Source organism: Paramisgurnus dabryanus, chromosome 11, assembly GCF_030506205.2.
Source record: "Paramisgurnus dabryanus chromosome 11, PD_genome_1.1, whole genome shotgun sequence".
NCBI lineage: Eukaryota > Metazoa > Chordata > Actinopteri > Cypriniformes > Cobitidae > Paramisgurnus > Paramisgurnus dabryanus.
Window position 1 is genome coordinate 19,062,460 of NC_133347.1, and position 24,104 is coordinate 19,086,563.

General features: G+C 37.9%; 1 protein-coding gene across 1 annotated transcript in view; it reads left to right on the forward strand.

The window, feature by feature from the left end:
- hmcn2 (hemicentin 2) overlaps positions 1 to 24,104 on the forward strand; it is an 83,803-nt gene that overhangs the window by 12,712 nt on the left and 46,987 nt on the right. Inside the window, exons 5-19 of the mRNA XM_073816235.1 lie at positions 5,507 to 5,678; positions 5,825 to 5,931; positions 6,049 to 6,169; positions 6,482 to 6,745; positions 9,334 to 9,478; positions 10,235 to 10,356; positions 10,622 to 10,894; positions 11,537 to 11,678; positions 11,905 to 12,032; positions 15,002 to 15,115; positions 15,704 to 15,862; positions 20,044 to 20,238; positions 21,193 to 21,288; positions 21,398 to 21,525; positions 23,019 to 23,163. Coding sequence (XP_073672336.1) covers positions 5,507 to 5,678; positions 5,825 to 5,931; positions 6,049 to 6,169; positions 6,482 to 6,745; positions 9,334 to 9,478; positions 10,235 to 10,356; positions 10,622 to 10,894; positions 11,537 to 11,678; positions 11,905 to 12,032; positions 15,002 to 15,115; positions 15,704 to 15,862; positions 20,044 to 20,238; positions 21,193 to 21,288; positions 21,398 to 21,525; positions 23,019 to 23,163 — 2,311 coding nt within the window. The remainder of the gene's footprint in view (positions 1 to 5,506; positions 5,679 to 5,824; positions 5,932 to 6,048; positions 6,170 to 6,481; positions 6,746 to 9,333; positions 9,479 to 10,234; positions 10,357 to 10,621; positions 10,895 to 11,536; positions 11,679 to 11,904; positions 12,033 to 15,001; positions 15,116 to 15,703; positions 15,863 to 20,043; positions 20,239 to 21,192; positions 21,289 to 21,397; positions 21,526 to 23,018; positions 23,164 to 24,104) is intronic.

Below are 24,104 nucleotides of genomic sequence, written 5' to 3' on the forward strand. Positions count from 1 at the left end.
TCCGTTGGACCAGAAGTAACCAATACAATACAAATGCCTCCTTATCTATAAAGTCACAAGAAAAAACTGTGGCAGGTGTTTTGACTTTCAAAAGTGAAGAGATGAAAGATCATCATATCTGTCCTTCAGCTATCAGTGGTTTTCACTGCAGCACCAAATGCTCAGTCATCATGACCAAGTGTGTGTGTGCAAAGTTAAAAATTTGCTAGTAGCATCCTCAAATGACATCAACAGCTTCAGGCTGCACGCCCACTGTGATTGATGGCTCTTCCTGTCTAAGTGGGCGGTTCTTCTTCGGTTTAGGAGTCAAAAAGTTACAGGCATTTTGTCGCGGTCAGTAGCCTGTCTAGGCGAGACTAATCCTCAGCTGACCTCTCTCATCCTTTCCATCTCTTTCAAGTCTAATCTGTGAATACAACAGTTCAAAATTGCATAGTAAGCCAATTGGTTGCCACCCATTAATGAAGGTCACGCTGGATGCGGTTTCAGGGATGTTTTTGATTTTGATGACAATTCTTCAGTCTTTCATAATATTTCAGAAGAACACACATGCACAGCCTTATCTGAACTTGTTGGACCATACAGTACATCCTTCTACTGTGGTCTTTGTCGATTATCACAAAGCTAATCTCTCCGGCTCCCGCTAGGCCTTCACTAAAACAGACACTGGTTTGAGGCAGATGTAGGTCATTGGTGAGCTTTTTGCTACTCTGTGGGGGATAGTTGCACATGTGGCACTCATTATAGCCGTTTCCAGTTGTAAACTCCGAGAGGAACCAGCTGCTGTCTGCAGCCGGGTAGAGAGAGAGAGAGAAAGAGAGAGAGAGAGAGAGAGAGAGAGAGGAGAATCTGAGTAATATAATTATCAAAGGCCATGTTCACTCCAATTTGCTTTCACATTCCTAAATGTATAAAGATGTGTTAAATGAGCCTCATTTTTGAGAGCTTACCGAAGCTATGTTTTCGTTCACTGTTATGGACACAGAGCAACCGTTACGGCTGTGATCAATATTAAAAGGTCAGAACGAATACACACAGCTGATCGTTCAGGAGTTAATGGTTGAAATCTAAAAATACGACCTGTTAGGAAATTACAGGCCACAGTTACCGCACTTTGTCTCATTTAATGGTTGGACTAATGTTGCCCTTTGCTAATAAGCTGCTGGATGAAAGGCATACCCTTTATTTCCCATGTTGTCTATGAAATGAGACAATGATCTTTAATTGACATCCAGCTTGTAAAAGCCTGTGATGAATTTAAAGGTAATAATAAAGTTGGTGTTAAATGTACTTGAGTGTTCTCAGGTCACTGAGGTCGGTTCAGTCAGATAATGGCCTATATTTTACAGCTCACTGTAAAAGCATCTGAGGCTAAGAAAACTAAAAAGTGTAACGCTGTGTGCACATCACAAGCGACTGTGTCGCCCGTCTCTTTCAATGAGGTTGTTAGGATGCGGTCCTTAATTTTGGTCCTAGTAACATCTATAACCAATGATTAACCATTCTGTCAATAAGGGGGTGTGTACACCAAAGCATTTATGCAGGTGACTGTCGTATGTTTTTTTTTTTTCAGTGGAAGCGCCGTGCTTTTAAAAAACGGCAGCACCTGGCAGGATTTTCTGTGTTGTGTGCTGTGCGCCGGCATTCTGCATTTTTACGCCCTAAACGCTGAGCACCCAAAGTTGAATTTTTTTTAACTTTGGGCGCAACACTTAGCTTGTCAATGAGTGCGTTTACATGCACAGTCTTACGCCGATTATGCTTAATAAACTGATAACACGTGGGGTCATATAAACGCGTAAATCGGTTTTCTTTAATCGTGGAAAGCCCATAAACGGCGTAAGCAAAAACCGATTGGCACAGGTAGTTTTTTGCTCATTACGCCGATTTCGCGTGGCATGTAAACACCTTAACCGGCTTTCTCACGGTTTTGTCCATGTGCGCATGTCTCCGCGTATGAAAGATAAATGTCACACGCGGAAGCGCAAAGCAACGCATAAAAGTCTCCGCTCGACTAAAGCAGTTAGCAGAGAAACTGTTAAAATAGAAGCTCATGTTACATTTACAGGTTCTGCAGACACAACAAGAGATACAACAGTACAGCTTAAGACAGATATGTCGTTGACTTTTTGAACGACTATTGTGTATTATAGGTGGTGACGTCACTGCCTGCGAGAAAACTGATAATTCTGCGAGTCCCATGTAAACGCAGTTGTCTGCATAGCCGGCTTATTGATTTGCGTGTAAACGCATGAAAACAGTTTTCTGTAATAAGCAGATTTTTGATAGTTATCCGCTTATGCTGTGCATGTAAACGTACTCATTGTCACTTTACACTCAACCGTCCAATCACAGTAGAGTAGGGCGGGACAAATAACACAACAACCAACCAGCGCATTGTACAATGACTGATGAACAGAACAGAAGTATGAAAAACACTGGCAAGCGGCCACAGTTGGCATCCACCTGCCTTTTTTAATCGCGTTTAAACACTTTGGTGTATAGCCACCGAAATGACGAAAGACAAATGATGTGAACTCCACTGCTTCAATCTTATTGGTAGTCATTTCGTCATTTGCATAAAGTTGAACTGACCCCATCTGGTCGCCAACAGTCATTGTCGCCAGAAATTGCCAGCTTTCCATTAAAATGAATGGGATTGTGTTGCTCAGTTTCCAAATAATGTCAAATGTCTTTCAAATTTTACTACCAATAAATAAAAAAATAAGTTGAAACAAGATTTTTATTATATACATACTTTACTTAAGAGATACCAAAATATTGGTAGAATAAAGGAGGTCACAAGCCAGTTGAGAAGTGCAGTGTTGTGCTGTGTATCTAAAAATCGAACCCTAACAACGGCACTGGCATATTTTAACATTAAATAACATCATATTCACTGGCGGCTGGTGACTGGTCTTCCGAGGGGCGCATATGTGTTTGTTGCCTCATGTGAAAAGAGATGCAAAATAAGTACCTGCTGCAGACGTGTCAAAACTGTTTATGATGAAAGAGACGCTCACGTTCACAAAATACACGCAAGACACTCCCTTAACACTAAACTCTGATTACGCATGAGATTATGCGAGTATCTAGAAAACACCAGTGTCTCTTTTATCATTAACCCTTTAGATGCGTCTGCAGCAGGCACTTATTTTGACAAGACACGTCACATAGGATCGCTCGACACGCAGAACACATATTTTAAAATTACGAACCACACACATGACGGGCTACATACATGTTGTGACGAACTTTGCATCGTGCGCCCTCGAAACGGCCGCCACTGATCATATTTGTCAAAAATTGTTAACGATTAAAATAGGGTGTGAATGTGCACGTCCGGTGTGCAATACCCGAGTTGTCCTTCCACACGGCGCTGTGCTATTCGTCCGGTATGCGACTGTTCAGAAAGTTTGTGTTGAATGCACTAACACAGCATAACACACTTAGACCTTAACACGTACCACACAAACCTCAATCATGGTGACAATCAACAAAGACAACAATAAAAGCATAAAGTCAACAAACACTAAATCAGCAATCATTTTTCTAATATAAACCAAATAGTTTTACAAGCTGCAATGCGTGAACCCTGCAATTCAAAACTTTGTTTAATGTAAAATCGTTTGGACAAACACTTGAGTATATAAAACCAGTCAACAAAATAATATTTGTTAGGAACATGTTGACGACTAATCTTATTCAGTATACACAATCGAATACATTTACTCTTCCTACTAAAAATCTTTCTTCAAATTAATTGAATACATTTAGTGGCAGAACATTTTGAACTTTTGAATTTGTTTACAATGTACCAAACAGTAAACTGAAGATTTGATATTGCGTCTTTACACTTTGGTTCATTATGACTGAGGTCAGGCAAGCCATGTCCATCTATTGTATTTGTAATTGTTGTATTTATTTGCTAAGTGTCTCGAATAGCACAATGACTAATAGTTTTCTTGTCTGTTATTTAGATCTGTATCTTATCTTGTCTCCTGTATGGTCGTCTTGTGAAAACAGAGCTCATTTACTGTGCTGTTCTGTAAAAACAGCTTGAGATGGTTTGCATTCTCTCTCTGACAGTTAATCTGATCTCATTTCCTCACTGTTTAATAAGCCTGGACTCTGTTGTGAGTGAATTTATAGCTTTGAGACTGTAAGGAGTGTTCATGAACAGAGTAGGCAGCCAGTTTTTCACCTCTTTGAATAAACTTTAGTAAAATTTAATTTGAGATCCACAAGTTTTTTATTGGAGTTTTTTTGCTCACAGTTTTGGGTCATGTCGTACAACAGAATAAATATGTTGTATTTAAAATACTTTATAAATAAAATAACAGTAATTAATAAACCAACACTGGATTGTGAACATGCATTTTATGTTTAAACACCATACCTGTATATCAAGAATGTAACTGTGTCAGTGTATGTAAATGGACCAAAATCAGTTAAAAGGGCCATTGGAAAGAGTTAAGTAAGTTCACAATTTTTGTTTAACTGGTCAACTACCTGAGATGCACTCCTACCTACACAACCTTACAACCAAAATTAACTTTTAAAAAATACTCCACTTTCTTCTAAACAAATCCTAATAATGTACCCCCCATGCCATCCAAGATGTTTTTTTGTTTGTTTTTTCAGTCAAGAAGAAATTACGTTTTTTTATTACCTCAACAGTTCACAGTTTCAATGATATTAAAAATTGCAGCTTCAAAGGGCTTTAAATGATCCTAACCAATGCATAAGGGTCTTATCTGAACTGTTGATGTCCAATAAATCTATTAAATTGAGAAAAATCCTGGAATGTTTTCCTCAAAAGCATTAATTTCCTCTCGAATGAACAAAGAAAGACATCAACATCTTGAATGAAATGGGGGTAAGTAAATTATCAGGATTTGTTTTTTAATGAAAGTGGAATATTCCTTTAAAGGAATAGTCTACCAGTTTGCCATATTAAACTATGTTATTACCTCAACTTAGACGAATTAATACATATCTAGCTTTTATCAATGCGTGCACTGTACAGTGCGTCGTGAATGTGTTAGCATTTAGCCTAGCCCCATTCATTCCTATGGTACCAAACAGGGAAGCCACCAAACACTTCCATGTTTTCCCTATTTAAAGACTATTACATGAGGAGTTATACCAGTAAGTTTGGTGCCACAAAATAAAACTTTTTTTTGGTACCATAGGAATGAATGGGGCTAGGCTAAATGCTAACACATTCACAACGCGCTGTACAGTGCACGCATTGAAAAAAGATAGGAATGTATTAATTCGTCTAGGTTGAGGTAATAACATAGTTTAATATGGCAAAAGAGTAGACTATTCCTTTAACAACCAAAAAAGGTTATTCAATATGGCTTCAAGTAGCACCTTTATTTTTAAAAGTGTCCTAGAAAATCCAGAACATCCTAAATGGGAGACCTCAAATGATTTATTTTAAGAGATAAGCAGGATTTTATGTTTGCATGAATTCAAATTGGATAATCTATTTGTTTAGGTACTTAAATGGGTTGAAGTAACAGTCCAAGCCATGAAGGTCCATCTTCTCTCATCTGACCATGAGTATGCCCAGGAGACCCAGTGGGAGTTACCCTTTGACCCCAGTCTAAAAGAAGTCACTGTATCTTTAAGTGGTCCAGCACCACAGATTGAACTCCGAGACCCTCTAGGTAAGAACGTGTTTTTGTTTTGTACGGAACGGTTGCAATTTGTATAAAAAAAAACCCCATAAACTATTTTGTGACTTGTATACAGAGCTAAATTGGCGCAAACATTCCTTTCTAAAACGTTTTTGATTTGGTACCTGAATAATTAGGGCGCACAGTTGGCGAAGGACAGGGCCTGATGGAACTCCTCAACATCCCAAACTCAGCACGGGTGGTCAATCTGAAGAACCCTCGATCTGGACCATGGACATTAAAGGTACTAACAGCATTGATCAGGGCATGTCAATATGGGACATCTTAACTGCATTGTAATCTAGGGGTATGTAAATAAAAAATTTTAAAGCCTCAGATTAAGACTTTTGTCCTTGTCTAGGTGGGCTGCAGTGGGCGGCACACACTCAGAGTAACAGGTGTGAGTAACCTAGACTTCAGGGCGGGGTTTTCTATTGCACCGGTCTCAGAGTTCAACAGGACCAGAGAGAGGCCTATCAAAGGTACTGCTATCTCAACTTCAAAATATTTTGAACCAAGAACCTTATCTCGAATCATATTAGTGGATTGAATTCTCTCCTATGTAAAGTTTTCCAAATGACAAAATTAAATTGTTCCCATTATAATCAAAGAAGCTGTCAAGTTTGTAAATGCTTGATGCGATGGCTCGTTTCTATTTTCATTATGCTGTTTCTTGCTGTTGCTACACCAGTTATTTTACATGACGTTTTTGACAGAACTTAATCCCAGACTGTGTGCGTGACTTTCAATAAGTATTAAGGATTATAGATCCAACGTATCCAATATTCTTCCAGGGATTCCAGCTCATGTGATTCTGAAGTGTTCAGGTCTGAAGCCTCCCGGGCTGGTTTCCAACATGGAGTTAGTGTCTCTTGGGGGGCGCTCTCTGCGTACCATTCCAGTGCCTTTACCAGCTGATAGAGGTTTGGGAGGTCTCTGGAGCATCCCAGAGTTCAGAACCCCATCACAGAGCTTCTTTCTCAAAGTATCTGGCAAAGATGGAGATGGCTACGACTTCCAAAGACTGTCAAGTGTCTCCTACACCAACATCATCCCGGGTGAGAGACGTTTGGCATTGTTTATTTATCCGCGCCTTTGCTTTTTGGAAATACCCTCTGTCTTTCATCACTTTCTTGTGATCTGTACTCTCTCAGAAAACATCAATCTTGCAGTGATATGGAACAGGATGTGTCTAGGGACATCATCCATTTATTTATGAAGAGGCACCCTTACAAACTTTTGTTTTTTAAGAACGGATTTCGTAGCTTTAGGTTAAAGCTCCCAGAACACACACTGTTGCTGCAGATCTGATGTTAGTCAGGAGTACTTATCTCCGAAGAGTCTTTAGTTTTATTAGATTTATAAAAGACAGATCAGCTTTAGCGATTCTTTCCAATAACATACAAAAAAATTCGGGAGGAGAAGTCACAGGCTACGGGAGGGGCGAGTCACGAGTCATGCAACACTGAATATAAAACAACTTTGTTGTTTAAATAATATGCACTTATGCACCGATTTCCAACATAGCACAGAAGTCTTACTTACCGCATGCAACTCATGACCCGGTTGGGACTTTTCAACGAAATCCAGTGCTAAACAAACACACATTCAAAACTCTGCTGCTACCTCGTATAAACAAACTATATCCATTGTTTCCATAATGCTGGCTTTCTTCTCCTTACATCCAAAAACACTTCTTCTTTCATGCCATTGTTAAGTCTTGATATAAAAACAAAGCTGTCGCGTGAAGTGATGCCTGTGACTTCTAGCGTCTCCGGTTCTCGCTCTCCCGCTGATTGACATGTGGGTGTGCTTTTTCGGGGGAACTGCCCATAAAAATATATAAAACGCATGGCTTACCACTGATACGTCAGCTGGACCCGTATTCGAATAAACAAACTTTTCGAAACTTTCCGAAATCCTGCAAGTGCATTTGGCACGGAAATACTCTGTAACACGCCCAACTGCTTTTTTGACACTTTGTCTATGTTTAGCCTTAAACTGTGTTAATAAGTCAGAATGCAGGAAATACCGTTAACCCCCCCCCCCTTTAAAAAGTAAATAAACCCCTGGTCAGGCCTGACTCCGCCCACTGGCAATATTTGAAAAATGCGAGAAAAGTGGGCAGACCCCAATGGAGATAGAGGGGATGAACTGAGTTTGTACCAAGAGTGTGGTGAGATCGTAACAAGGGCGTGGTGAGCTTGAACCTGCTTACGTAGGGTCGTACCGCTTGCGTCATGTGGTACTGCAACGTCCAATAGGAAAATTAAACTGCAGTAGCCACCGATCAACCTGAAGAGGGCAGCACTCAGATGTTTCTACACCATATATTGAAGCATTGAAACACTTTATACCCAAATGTCAAAAAAGTTACTTGAATCAATGAACAGCACTAATAAAGCCCCATTCTTACAGATCATTATCCAAAAAAGTTGGTTTAGGGTTTAGTTACTCTTAAAGGACAACTTAACATTGATAAACTAATCTTGACAACCATATAGAGGGGTTGCAAGTTTACAAACATTGCAGGGTGCGCGCGCATCCAGGAGGCAGAAAGCCCGATTGGTGGGCTGATCCGCTACTGCAACAACCTTAATTATTGAAGCGTTCTTTATTGTTTGTATATAAATAAGACTTGATTTTAGTTGGATCTGTTTTTCTGTCTTTATTTTTGCAGTGTTACTGTGATACATGTATGAATTATAATGTTATAATTATAATGCTAGTAACGTAATAGTCGCATCTGCTGGTATGTTAACATCAGGCACCCAGCACTGACTCTGTTGGTACTATTTTCCACGCAACAATTCCTTGGCATTTTGACTTACAGACACCGTTACTAGCATACAACACAATGCACTTCTCTTCTTTCTGCCTCTCGGTTGCGCGCGCAACCAGTTAGTGACGTCGCCGTGCAACCCGTCTATTGTATATAACTTGTTGCTCCAGGGCTCCCTTTCAAAAGAGCTTTGAATATCTCAATGGGACATCACCTGGTAAAATAAGGGTAAATAAAAAAATAAAAATAAAAAAAATATATAGGATTGGATATTTTTCATGTGATTTATGTACATAAAATAACCCTGCATAATGTAAAGAACATTTTGTGAAAATATTACTTTGATATTGACTGAGTAGTGGTATGGTAGTGACCATTCTTTGTGAGCCGCAGGGTTTACACGTCACATTTTAATATCAGTACGACCTCAACCGATACCAAAAAAATGTACCAGGTACTAGGTACTGTACACAGTGGAAAACCTTCAAAAGTGAGCCGAACCGAGCTCAACTATGCAGTGGAAAAAGCCACTTTGATGCTCCTAATGTCAAAATGACACTGTGAGACTTTAACCTTGATTTCAGGGTTATATATTATACATAATTTCTATTTTAAATGTATTTATGTAAAATACACATTTACATAAAAATATACATTTATTTTATATAAAATATATTTTTTCCTTTTAAAAGTCCCATTAAAATTTCGAGATGACCTATCAGATTTAATGGGCATGATGCTTCATGGTGTGTTGACAGTTTCTCTCTTCATAAGTTTGTTTGCCTAAACTAATAATGTTTTCATTTTATAGTTGTGATCAACCAGCTTCTTGTCCTTAAACATCAAACCTTTACCTGCCCACAGAGCCTCCGTTGGTGAGCATGCCCACAGTGGTAAGAGCGTTTTACATGCAGCCTGCTGCAATTGAATGCTCCGTGGACAGTGCCCTGCCCTATAAACTGAGATTCACCAGAGATGGGACCACAGTAGGAGAGGAGAGAACCTATGAGTGAGTCCTTCTTCTGTCTGAGTCTTTATTTGGATGCTGGTGTCCTTACCAGGCACATTATTAGCTTCACCACAAGAGTTCCTTATTCAAGACACCAAACTGGTTGACCAGCTTGACCATTACCAAACTATCATAAACCATAAATAAAATTAATTCATGCTGGTTCTATCAGCAATGTCTAACCTGTTCTTCTCTCTCTCATGCTTGTTTCTCTGTGTTTCCAAACATGCACAAACACTTTTGCAGGCATCCTCTCCAGTGATGTGACCTTAAATAAATATAATGGAGCAGATGTTAAAGTGAACATCTGCTGGATGATTTTTTGCTCCGTTTGATACAGTGTGCTGACACGGAGCATTTGTTTACTGTCAAAATTCAAGAAGGATCAGTGAGGTTTTACTGACATATCAATTTTGGAAGGGATGTGAACAGCAGGGGTTGTGTTCGTTGCATAAAAAAAGACATCTTGCGAAGCGAACAAAAGACGTCGTTGTTTTTTCTACGTGGGAGCTCTGTTTTGTATTACGGACATGAAATAATGTTGACTTACAGTGAAAGATATTCTGTGCGAGCTGGTTGCGAGTGACTTCAGACTGTACTTTTTTTGCTGTCTTGGTGTCGTATGTGTGTATGCTTGTATTTTGTAACTGAGTCTCTTTGTCTATCTAAGTGGTGCGGGATAAACAGGCGTGCCTGTGACCAAGGGGTTCACTTTTTGACTCATCACCCAAACCTGTTGCTTTCTTGTAATTAAAGGGCTTCTTTCAAAGCATCATGGGAAATTCCCCATGCTTCAGGCAATGATGAGGGAGCGTATGAATGTGTTGCCCAAAGTACTGCAGGGATGGGACGAGCTCTCACGCAACTCACTGTTAGAGGTATTGCACAAATACGGAGACATTCGTCATTTTTTCCACACTGTTGTATTGACACCCATGCCCTCAGCATCCAAAGGGGGTTGTAATTTTTTGAATCAAAGATAAAATGTTTACAAAAATCTTGTAGTTGACTTCTGTAAGAACATACTGCAAAAACATTTTCCCTAAGTACTAAGTATTATAGTCTTGCTGCATCACAAACTCCATATAGTTTGTTTACACACGCAATCATATACTTAATCATTCCCATTATTTCTTAATCCAGAGCCTCCTCCCGTCCTGCTCCCTCCCGTGAACGTGACCTCATCGCCCGGCTCAACGGCCGTGCTGTCATGCCAGGTTCAAGGCTTTGTGCGGCACAATCTGACTTGGTATCGGTCAGGCACCGTTTTGTCATCCCGTTCAGAGAGGGTGAAAGTGCTCGCCAACTCTTCTTTGGAGATAAGCTGGGTTAACACCCAGGACGCAGGACCCTACCAGTGCAGAGCCACAAATGCACATGGAGAGAGTCAGGCTGTCGTGTGGCTGGTGGTCTTAGGTATTGTACACCACCTGGTCGAACACTCAGCTCATGTGGTCTCATGAGTCCGACCGTCATGTGTTTTCCATTACGACCCTCTAAACCACAGCACAAATCCTACACAGCAATACTTGAGCCCGGCATGTTTCAAATAAGCAAGATTAATGCGATTTTGGATCAGCGGTTCCTTTTACACACAAGTTTATATGCTGAATAACTTGCTGAATGAATCAAAGATGTGCATGTCACTTTTAGCATGTGCAGTTACGCTACTACAGATATTTTACCTTCCTGTTTTATTTCCATTAGTTATTTCCAAGAGTCTTAAAGGAATTGTGTCCATCTTACTTTAATGTCCTTCCAAACTTGCATGCTGTTATTTTTAAGAGTATTAAGTTGAGTTAATAGTGACAACACTAAAGTAGTCCTTATGACTACACTTGTCTACATGCCCAAGCGTTTTGTATGGCGATCAATCACAATAGCTTTTTGTGATAAACAGGCTGAAAAAAATCATTTTATGTCCCATGATAAAAAAGCAGTTTATGAATTTGGAGCAACATATGGGTTAATAAATATTTTAGACAGAATTTTAGTTTTACATGAACTATTCCTCCAGATATGGGGTTTGTTCACCTTGCATTTCTTTTTCTTTTACAGATGCTCCATCTGTGGTTGTTTCCCCTCAGACACAAAGCTTCACTCGGGGCGCAGAGCTCCAAATCTCCTGTTCTGTTTCCGGATCCCCCCCTCCTAAGGTTTTTTGGAGTCATGGCAACATCTTGCTTTCCAACCACCATCGGTTAGACAACCAGCTTTTCTCTATTTTTGTGCTGGTTTCTTATTTCCTAAAATGAATTATTTATATTTCACCCCTGTTAAAGCAAACTGTCCACAAACCATTAACATTCTGCACAGATTAAAATAAATCTTCTCTTTCCACTCTGAAAACACTTTCCGCCTACTGTCTCTGTAATAACATAACTACATCAACACTTGTGGTTAATATTTCCTTTTTGTGGTTTCAGAAGGAGCATCGCTGAGTCTGGCACTCTTAAGATCAGAGATGCTGCCCCTGAGGATGCTGGGAACTATACATGTGTTGCTACCAATAAGGTTGGCACTGCCTCCCAATCTGTTACTGTCAGCTATGCAGGTGGGTGCTGGAATCAGTTTAAATGTTTGTACAGTTTGTAAAAAAAGTCCTTTAGATATAAACTTGAGTCAAACTGAAGAGTGTGAGCTCATTACTATGCAAGAGCTAAGCCCCGCCCACCCAGCTTATATCCTTGAATCGTTTGGAGCTGCTTCTCTGGGTTTCAATTAAATAAATGTCCTGTCAATTCCCCGAATGACATATTTAATCCGACCAACAGTGCTAAAGCCAAATGCCCAATCAATTTAAGTTGTCCCATACCTCACTGTTTATTGACATCTCACGGAGAGACAGTGAAGAAAATGTCAGGAGAAGATTCGTTTTTCTCGACGTCTGGGCTGATGCCCAATCAATTAACATAAAAGTGCATTGCTATGCTGTGCATGTCTCTCTGTTCGGTGGCACATAAAAACTTTAGCTCACATAAAGCATTCCACACAAGCTTCTACTTAATACAGACACAAAGATGATTTCAATCTCCAAAGGGCATCACGTGTGCTTCATTGGAAGCAAAATATCATTAGAGGTCTCTTTAAAGGACTGGTCAATGTCACAAATTTGCTTATTTGATTAGTGACCTTCACAGTCAAATTTTTTTTACAAATATGTACCCCAGCTGTCACTGGGGCAATACCCTTTCAAAAAGTACAGCATTGAAAGAGTTTATATTAGTACATCAGAGGTACATACTTGTACCAATAAAACAAGAGTTTATTAGTATTTCAATATTTGTGCCTAATGGTACATGTTAGGATCCTGACTACCCTAGTGACAGCTAGAGATGGTTTTTGTTTACCATTTTTTCTGACAGTGTACTCTGTGTACTCAGTGCCAGGGCTGGGGTACATATTTTGGCCTTTTTTTCGAACAGTGTGCGAATAGTCCAGAATGTGTATTGTTTGTTTTATAAATATTAAGATATTTTGTTATGACATTAGTTTGTTTTGGGGTGTTTCTGAAAAACATTAGTATATTAAAATTTGTTGTGGTTTTAACCTTTGAGGACACTGTCAAAAATAAAGGTACAAAATAGGGATCGACCGATATGGATTTTTCAGTGCCGATGCTGATACCGATTTTTGTTTCATCAGCCGATACAGGCTGCCAATTTTCTTGAGCCGGTATTTTCGAGGCCGATACTGCTTTTGCTCACTCAATTTTCATCATAAAAATGACATGATGATGCCAAATGTTACAAGTCTCAATTTAAACAAAGTAACATTTATTGAACTGAAAAAATGAACTGCACTCTCCACAATGAAGAGGAACTATCGGCAAAGGATATTGATTTCTAGCACTTTACGACTACAAATATATATAGGGGTGGTTTCCCGAACAGGAATTATCTTAAACTAGGACTAGAGCTTAGTTTAATTAGGAAATATAACTATAATAAACATGCCTTACTAAAAACATTACTTGTGTCCATTTTGAGGCAAAACACAGGGCACTGATGTATTTTAAGACGTGTTAAAAAGAGATGTTATAAGTTTGGACAGTTCTTACATTTATTTTAGTCTAGGACTAGTCTAATCCATGTCCGGGAAACCGCCCCATAGAGATGAGAAATAAAAAAACCCTTTGTCCAGCTATGATCAGCTATTAGGCTGAGCTTTCGATGTTGTAATGGAAAGGTTGGTTGTTTGTAGTCACATGACCTGCAATCGTAACTAATGTCGGAAAAAAATCGGCGAACACGGCAGCCACATATCGGCCGATGCCGATACACATTAAACTCGCAAACATTGGCCCGATATATCGGCCGGCCGATATATCGGTCTATTACTAGTACAAAAGCTGTCACTGGGGCAGTACCCTTTCAAAAGGTGCCACAAATATGTACCAATATGTATCTTTAAAGGAAAACACCACCATTTTTCAATATTTTACTATGTTCTTACCTCAACTTAGACAAATTAATCATACATATCTTTTTTCAATGCGTGCACTTTTAATCTTTGTACAGCGCCTTGTGAATGTGTTAGCATTTAGCCTAGCCCCATTCATTCCTATGGCTCCAAACAGGGATGAATTTAGAAGCCACCAAACACTTCCATGTTTTCCCTATTTAAAGACTGTTTCATGAGTCAGTCCTTCCAGAAAAACGCAGATTTTTTTGTGATTGTTGCGGGCAAAAATCTTTGATCCTTGTTTTCTTAAAAAATGCGATGGCATATGCGAAATATTTATGCAATTTTATGCAATAAAATTGCGGGGAACTTGGAAAAACTGCAGGAATTTGCACTTTGAACTGTTTTCAGCTTTTGCAGTTTTTAAATGATGTTCACGTCACATAATCACATCACTTCATAACGTTCCCATGGCAACAGGGGTCATGACTGCACTTGTGCCGGGATTATGAAATCATGCAAGCCCCGCATATTTTGCGCATGGAAATCTGCAATTTATGCTGTGAAAGTGTGGCGTATTTGAAAAAACTGCGTCCCCGCATAAATATGCGGACTTTGGCTGATTATGCATTAAATCATGCGGTCGAATAATCACGTTTTTCTGGAGGGACAAATGAATAGTTACACAAGTAAGTATGGTGGCACAAAATAAAACTTTAGTTTGGAGCCATAGGAATGAATGGGCCTAGGCTAAATGCTAACGCATCCAAGAAGCGATGTACAAAGGTTTAAAGTGAATGCATTGAAAAAAGATAGGAATGTATTAATTCATCTAAGCTGAGGTAAGAACATAGTTAAATATTGAAAAATGGTGGTGTTTTCCTTTAAAGTACCCATTTGAGGTACTAAAATGCACTCTTTGGATACAAATGTGTACTTTTTGTAATCCCAGTGACAGCTTTTATACCTTTATTTCTGAGAGAATCATATTTTCAGTAAATGTCTTTAGTTCCTTAAATATTATATTACATATACACTAATTACTTCAGAGGGTATCAAACAGCATAATATTGTTGAGTGGATTATTTTGAATTCATGTCTCTGTTGTTATCATCTCAGAGTCTCCAGGCATCTCAGTGATACAGCAGGTGGTGATGGTTGTTGCTGGTGGAGATGCCACTCTTGAATGCCATGCCTCTGGCATCCCCCCTCCAACAGTAACATGGCGAAAAGGTAAACACTTTTTCTACGGTGATCTTGTTGTTCAAATCTTATAATTTCCAATTGTGTCAGCTTATTCCAGAGGAAAACACTTCAGTTTCAAGCCTGGAGATTTAATAGTTTCAATGAAGTATCAGCTTTGTCACAGATGTTTCTTTTCAACTTCTTTAGAAGACGTAGAAGTAGAAACAAATGAGATAATTGTTTACAGAGTGCAGATATCTAAAAATATGTGGACAGCATAACAAATGATTTGGTTTAGGAAAAATCTGATAAGAAATGTTTGATGATGCTTAAGACATTGTTACATTTTTTTTGTGAAACTTTATTTGTCTCACAGGCATCTGTTGTCTTGGAGAGAAATCTAATAAAGAAGTATAGCCTACTTAAGAAAAAGAATCAATTTGCCCTTCACTTTGCTCAAATGTAATCCAATTCTATGTGATGATAAGAGTGCAGATGTAAGATCACTCTGCTATCAAACTCTGCAAGATGTTTTCCATGTGCTTTCGGCTTTCAAAACATTTACACATTCATTCTGCATTCCTATGTCCGAATTGGTTCCACGTTTTCTTTGATTCTTTAACCATCTGTCTTCAGGAGATCTTGATATGGGGACAGTGCCATTTGCAGAGCAAGATGTCCATCTTGGAAAGCTAGAGATCCGTGGTGTGCAGGAACTGGATGCTGGGGAATATACCTGTATGGCCACAAACACCGCGGGCTCCACCTCTGCTGTGGTCAGGCTGGAGGTGGGAGGTGAGAACATGAGACCGCATTACATGGTAGCCGATACAGTTTAAAATGAGTGTGCATTTCATTTATTTATTAAGCTCAGTGGCTGAGTATTTCTACTACTTTTCCATAACTTTAAACCACATATACAGTACATAATATAAATCAAAAATCTTGGACAGCTGTTTGATTTGAAGCAGAGCAGAACCATTAGCCCATAAACTTCCAAACCACAAGAGGAAATGTTTCTCCACACTGTTTCAGGGTGTGAAATTCAGAGAGTAAATGTTAGTTTCAATAACTTAACATTATTTGGAAATGTTCCTTTAACAATTTCTCTAACAACATTCTCAGACTCCCAGTAGGTCACATAAATACTTTACCACCTGGCCTGACAGATCTATGACTATAATGTTCATAAAGATCTGCTCATATGTCATAAGACATTACTAAGCAATTAATGACTGTCATTAAAGAGCACCTATTTCATTGCTAAAAACAACGTTATTTTGTGTATTTGGTGTAATACACTGTGTTTGTGTGGTTTATGGTAAAAAAAACACATTATTTTCACATACCGTACATTTTTGTGGCTCCAGATTTTATTATTTTCCTGAAACACACGGAGTTGAAAAGCGCTGTGTCCCTGATTGGGCAGCTAATCTGTACTTTGTGATTGGCCTGAATACCTCTGACGTCAGCCGGAAATGTGACGCTCCTTACCATGTTTGAAAGATTCGGTCACAATGCAATGCTAACAGGAGTTAACTTACAGGCTGTGAGTCCAAGATGGAGGAATTATGATAATGTCGATGTTGTCCACATCACCAATCCCAGGAAGTAAACTTTTCACTACAATCCGTGTGTTTGTTGTAGTAGTCCAAGAAAAGAGATTTATGTACACTGTAAGCCCATACAGGTTGATTGAACCTAAAACATTTATGGAAACTCGTTGCCCTAAAAAAGTTAATTTTGCCTGGTTGAAATAACAATTAATTTAAAGTTTAATGTACTTAATGTTTTAATTTCTTCCAATATTCCTGCACTCTTAACCCAGATTCGATGACATTATGTGTGAGGAAACCCATTGCATATAACTTTAGTTTTTATCACTTTATATTACATTTGATGTTATAAATGGTATTAATACAACAATTAATGACTGACTTTAAGTCAGTCATTGAATAAACGTGATTCTCCACAGAAACACACAAAAAAAATGTGTTTTGACATACATTGTCAGTACTGTGGAGAGAAATACAATAAAATGTTCTGAACAGGGTTCATGTATGGAAACACTGATCACCTGAACGGTGACTTCACAAAATTATCATTTACAACAAAACAACATCAATAATATAAGAGCTTGAACCTATATGACATTTTATTAACAAATATTTGAGTACAGAAAGTTCTTATCAGTTTTTAATTTGTGAAAAAGCAGAAAATAATCAAAATATTCAGGCGCAAAGGATTATGGGTATTCCTCACAACATGAACTAATAATTTTAAGTTCATTTTACTTGAATGTTTTAGTTTAATAGATTTTGTAAGCTTAAAAGTGAAATCAACCAAACTTTTTAAGCTTTGGCTTCAAAACAGAAAATATTAATGATGTTTCCTTGATTGTTTGAGTAAAGACAATTTCTGGGTTAACAGTGTAGGAGATTATAACTCGCGTCATCTTTACTTTGGGGTTTGTACTTTTTGCATATAGTTAACATGTACTAATACACACTTACACACCAAAGGAAATTTAAAAACGTGAATCGGACAATAGGTGCTCTTTAAATACAAAAGTAAAATATTGGATTATTCTTTATTTGTATGTTAATTAATTCATTACAGATAATTATAATGTACTTGTTATAAATAATGTATATCCTTGCCACAAATTGCTTTGAAATGAAATTAGAAATGCATTAGAAAATGCCCTGAAAACTACTGTATTAATAGTTACAACTTGTTACAGGTAGGCTAATGTTTAAGTAAATATTGTTGGTTTTTAAAGTGTAAAGATTGAAAAAAAAAATGATACAGATTATTAAAAGTAAATGGTAATGTGTAATGCAATTGCATTATAGGCAGAGTAACTGGCAGCCCAGTCACACGAATTTCGCACCTATAGTCATGTAATTTTTTTATTCTTTTTCATGATACGTCACGAATTTCCGCGTTTTTCGTGATCGTATCACGAATTTCTGTTTATGTGTCATTGTCACGTATTTGTTACTCAACTGTTTTTTACTATTTTCTTACCATTTTCATTTCAGTTTAGGGTTAGATTTACATAAAATGACATCCTTACCCAAACCCAACTCTAACCCTAACGCCAGGTGACAATGGGTTAAAATTTTGAAAATATAAAAAATTAATCCGTAAAAATTGTATAAACCAATACTTAAAGTGACATCCTAATGCAAACACCAAATCTAACCCTAAACCGAAGTGAAAATGGTTTAAAAATAGGAAAAAGCAGTTGAGTAACCAAAACGTGACAATGACACAAACAGAAATTCGTGATACGATCACAAAAAAAATGCGGAAATTTGTGACAGTATCACGAAAAAGAATAACAAAACTACATGACTATAGGTGCATAATTTTGTGAGACTGGGTAGTAAATGGTGAGTACACTGTGGGAAAAAAATGGTCCCTAGCTGTCACTGGGGCAGTACCTTTATAAAGGTCTTAATATGTACCATTTAGGTACAGATAGGTACCAATTTACCTTTAAGGTACTAATATGGACCTCTGACGTACTAATATGAACTCTTTAGGAGCAAAGGTGTACTTTTTGTTAGGGTACCGCCCCAGTAACAGCTGGTAGCATTTTTTCTGACAGTGTAATTTACAATGTTGACAGTGTACTTAGTAATGAGTAATGAATTACTTTTTTTAAGTAACCTACTGGTTACACTGTTCATACTATGCTACATACAGTACGGTATGTATGAGGAAAAAAACTACTTGTGCAGTGGAATGCTAAGCATTATATACACCACTTTTAATGTATATAAACTCATGTCATGTTTTGTTTAACTTTTAAAAAATCACGATTTAAAAGCAAAGCTAAGCTAAACAGAAAACACAAAAAGATGGAGAAAAAAAGAAAATGGAACAAAAAGGAATAAAAATGGGCCCTTAAACTGGAATTAAAGTGGCTGTAAGATGGGGGAGGACCAAATGAGAGAAAAACGTCTCCAGGCTCAGCAGCTGAGACAGTCTGATCATGTCTTAGATTTTAAAGGTGAACGGGGACAGAAACTAGTAGCTGAATTCATGACCTGAGTGGCTGAGGGGGAAGAAGATGGGTGGAGATCACAAATATACTGTGGAGCAGGTCCCTGCACGGCCTTATTAAAAGCAAAAAGCTTAAAATCAATTCTTATTAGTAGCCAGTTTAAAGAAAAAAGCCAGTACAAAAGACATACAAATCTTTTTACTTGCAGCTGTAGTGTACTAAATGATCTGCAGACAAAAGAGGGTGGATTAAGACACACCCACATAAGGAGATCAATCCATCAAAGATGTTTAAAACGCATTAATCACTTAACAAGTACTTCTCTGGAATTTTATTTTTTGCCATCAGTGCTGAAAGGCATTTCTCTTAATTATGGCGCTATTATGGTTTTAACATTGTAATGCTATGGACAATTGATGCACAAGAGATCAAATGGACACACTGGATAGAGAAGTGCCAAAAACAGCATCAGGTTTAAGTATTATGGATATTTAATAGAAGTTAAATAAGATGGATTAATGTTATGCAATGCTTCCCAATCCTGGTCCCCGAGGACCCCCTCCCAAAAAGTATTAGATGTCTCCTTATTTAACACACCTGATTTAACTCATCAGCTTGTTAGGGAGACGTGTTTAAGTCCTAGTCCTTGCGGGTAATGGGCAAACTTCACAACATTACAAAGTAGATCTATTATTTCAAAAACATTAACATTTATTAATATATCATTAACATTTATAAAAAAAAATATAAGCTTGAAATGCTAGGTTTTTAGTGGGATTCAACACATTAACATTAACATAATGCATTTAATTAATTGGTTTAATTTATAAATACACTGTTAACATAATATTTATTGTCAGTTTATGTTAGCAGCAACAAACAAAATATACCATTGTTGTAAGTGTTGCCAAAAGCTAAGAGTAACTTTGTGAAACATTTGATGGCTCTCCATCTTTTGCAGCTGCTCCTGCATTCTCCGAGTTCCCCGTGGACCTAACAGCCAGCGTGGGCGATAACATTACTCTGCCGTGCATCGCCCGCGGTTTCCCCACACCCTCTCTGACATGGAGCCGCCAGGATGGACGGCCCATTTTTGGCAAGTCGACGGGCCACGCAGGCACCTCTCAACTGCCTTCTGGTGCCCTTCAGATCCAGAGTGAGTAACCGTATCCATCGTTCATGTTTGGAGAGGTCGACTGCTGGTACATCACAGGGATCAAACTGAAGCGGACCACCACGCAGGCCTGAGATCTTATTCCAACCGCAGGAGAATCTTGAAGATGTTATTTTAGGTGTTGACATGGAGTGGAGGTGGTTCAGAAACCCACTGTTGCGATAGAGGAAATAGAAAGCTAGATCTGACACTTATAAGAGGTCGAATGAGAGGGGAAACCATGAGGATGGTTTCTTCACCCAAGGGTCCATTCAGGGGTTGGGTGGGGTAAACGGTTAAACCGCAGGTCTCTTGGCAGGACAGGGAGCTGCACATGGACAAAGTAGATGTTTATAGGCTAAATGTTTTTATTGGACAGCCACTAAAGTTAGTGTTGAGCTGCTGTTGGTTGACCCGGTTACTTAAAGCTTTAGGAGCATGTGGGCTGTACCTACCTGCCTTTGAATGGGCGTGTTGAAAGACCCCAGTGTAAAATTGTGACCCTGCCTGTAAAATTCCAGCTAATTGTGATTTACTGTTTAATTGTGATTAACTGCAAATGAAGTTTGAACTGTCATCACAGTGAAATTAACAGCTTTGCTTCTAAATGTAAGCAAATCAGCATAGCCATAAATTCTCACACTCCCTAGTTCAAAAGCATCAACAGCGCCAAGAACTTACGTTTTTTTACAAATCTGAAAATATGTAGGTCTTCAATTTTTCATGAGGTACTGTATTTGTAACAAACATGCAGATTAAAGGCTGTTATTATAGAGCTTTGTAAATAATTCACTTCATAAAAGATGAACACCACAACACACGTACATTAATAATAACAGTAAACTATCCTCAACCGTATAATTATGGAAAAGATTGATGCTCTCAATATTTATGAACTCAGTTACACAAGAGCACTTTCTATTATAAACAGTGTGTCTCTGTTCACTCTCTCTTCAGGTGTTTGGGTAGACGATGAAGGTGTGTATGTTTGTGAGGCCAAAAACCAGTTTGGATCCATCAAGACACAAGTCAGAGTGACTGTTACTGGTTTAGGTATAATATGTCATGCCATCTTTAATATTCTCAAACATTCACCATAAATTTAGTATGACGCATGGTCTTCTGTTGAATCACACTGTAATTATGTGTCCTGTAAACACAGAACCACCGTTATTAGCTGAAGGTGCACCAGCTGTTACGGTCCTGACGGGTCAGGCTTTGAACATTGCCTGCATGTTACTGGATGGAATTCCTCTTCCCGAGAGAGTCTGGACGCACAATGGAAAACAGGTGAGTGATGAGATACATATGAGACACCGCGTTTCCAGATATGGCCAATTCTGGTTACATGAGATATAGTGACCATTGGTCAACTGGCAAAGTTGAACTTAGTTAAAGAAATAGTTCACCCAATAAATAATGTATATTAACTAATATATTAACTATGGGCACAACCTAACACTTTTTGGTTTGGCTCAATTATTCAAAAAATATTTGAGATTGATTAATTATATTTTTACACAATTGTACACATTTTTAACACACACATATCTGCTACAAATGAACATTTGAGTTTGTTTCTAGTAATTAACATTCTTGGACAATAACACCAAACGTGACAGAAGTGCAAACATTACAACTTACCCCAAAGGTGGGGTTAATTGTAACAGGCAGGGGGTTAGTTGTAACACTTGCTAAAAATTAAGTTTGCAGGCAAATATTTCAATACTATTTTGTCTATATACTTGAAGTGGATATTGTTTATTTATCTGTCTATAATTATATCCACACTGTATTCATTCATCCAGCAATTTTCTAACAATAGTTCAATTATAAATGGTTACAAATATCTAAATATGTGAGAAAAAGCAGCACAAATATGACAAAACATGTTTTTTTATATGTGACCCAGTCTGTAATTACCATACTATAGTTTCAAAATCAAATTCTGAGATAATGAGCATCAAAGTCTGATTTTAGCAATTCATTTCATTATGAATTCAATCTTTGACGCAACCTTATTCAATCAATATTAAAGATATGAACAAAATTCAATTTGACACACGATTTTTTGATAAGACAGGCACATTTATTTTGTTGGCAGCCAGCATTCATTCGTGTGTAGCCTATTTAAAACAATGGCAAGAATTAATTAACGTTAGCATTTTTTATATCATAAGTGCTGAGGGGTTAGTTGTAACACAGCGTTACAATTAACCCCGCTGGGCCAAAATATTTTTAAGCCCACCAAAAAAGTTGCGAAGAGCTGCAGACATATTTCAAAATGATGTTATGTTTAAGTCAACAAGACACTGATTAATATGACATAGCATTGGATTTGGTATCTTACACACCCAACTTAGAAATCGAAAAAATAAATATGATGAAAAATGTATATGCCACCAAAACACTCATCAGTCACTCACTATCTGGAAAAACATTATACATTTCCAATAATTTGTGGGAGATTGTCTTTTGGCAACGTGAAAAAAATACTGAAAAAAACAACCCTGCTCAACCTTCTGCAACAATGTAAACAATCCATGTTACAACTAACCCCGGTTTAGTTTTTGCCCCGCACACGCCTAGCTTACTTTATAAACCCACTAGAGTCATTACTTGATGGATGGATGAATGTGCTTTCTGGAGCTTTGCCATTTTGACTCCCATGTAGAAAGATTATTACAAAGTTACATCTCTCTCTCTCATATAAGTTACAAAAAGTTATTGGCCCATTGTGTTAACGCTTGTGTCTATCTTTTGTATGATGATACTGTCTTTAGGTGCGTGTAGGTGGGAGAGTCTTTCTAAGGAGTGACGGCAGTCTCCATGTGGATAGAGCTGTACCCGAAGATGCTGGGATTTACGTGTGCACTGCTATCAATGTAGCAGGATCAGACAATATCACTGTCTTGGTGGAAGTTCATGGTTAGGACAGAGTCATAATTGAGAATCATTGATTTTCATATTTGTTATGTTTTAGTAACTTGCATGAGGACAACAAGGTGATAAAAAAAAGATGATTGACAGCCTAATGCATCCACCGTATTCCAACAGATGCTTTTCCGTCTCTTATCCGTAATGCTAACATTCACACATAGGCACTATGCATGTGCTGTTAAAACTAAATAGGGAATCTCTCACTGTAAAAGTATGTTGTTGACTAATTTCTTTATTATTTCTACAGCATCTGTCCAATTTTGGTTTTTAAATGTCTTTAAATACTGTAGAACAGTGGTTCTCAAACTGGGGGCCGCGAGATGGTGCCGGGGGGCCTCAGTTTTATGACATTTTATAAAATACATTTTTCATAATTTCTGTGTAATGTAACCTCAGAAAAATAGGACTACTAACTAAAAGCACTACATTGTGTAATTTAAAATGTTTTGTTTAATTCAAATTTAGGTTTAACAATGTTTTATTTCATAGATTTTCTTTGGGGGCCACGAAGCGAAGCACGTACACAAGGGGGGTCACAGGCGGAAAAAGTTTGAGAACCACTGCTGTAGAAAATCGTGATTTTCCACTCCTGTTATAACTAAACGGCAAAACATTTTTTTATCAGCTTGTGAACTTATGTCAGATTGTCCTTGTATGTTATGTAACAGGTAATCCGATAAACTGATACATACTTCATACACGTAACATGAAAACTAAACTTATCTTTTTATGTTACTTCACATATATAAAAAACGGAACTTTACACACACAACCTCAAAATTAGAAATTGCTGTTAAAATAAAAAAGGTTACATGTGTAAAAATGATTACTGTTTGTTTGGTTTCAGATATGATATAGTAAGCTCATGTAGTCCATAATGCCTCTTAAATAGATCCTAAAATTGGACCTTCATATTTAGAAGTGATAAG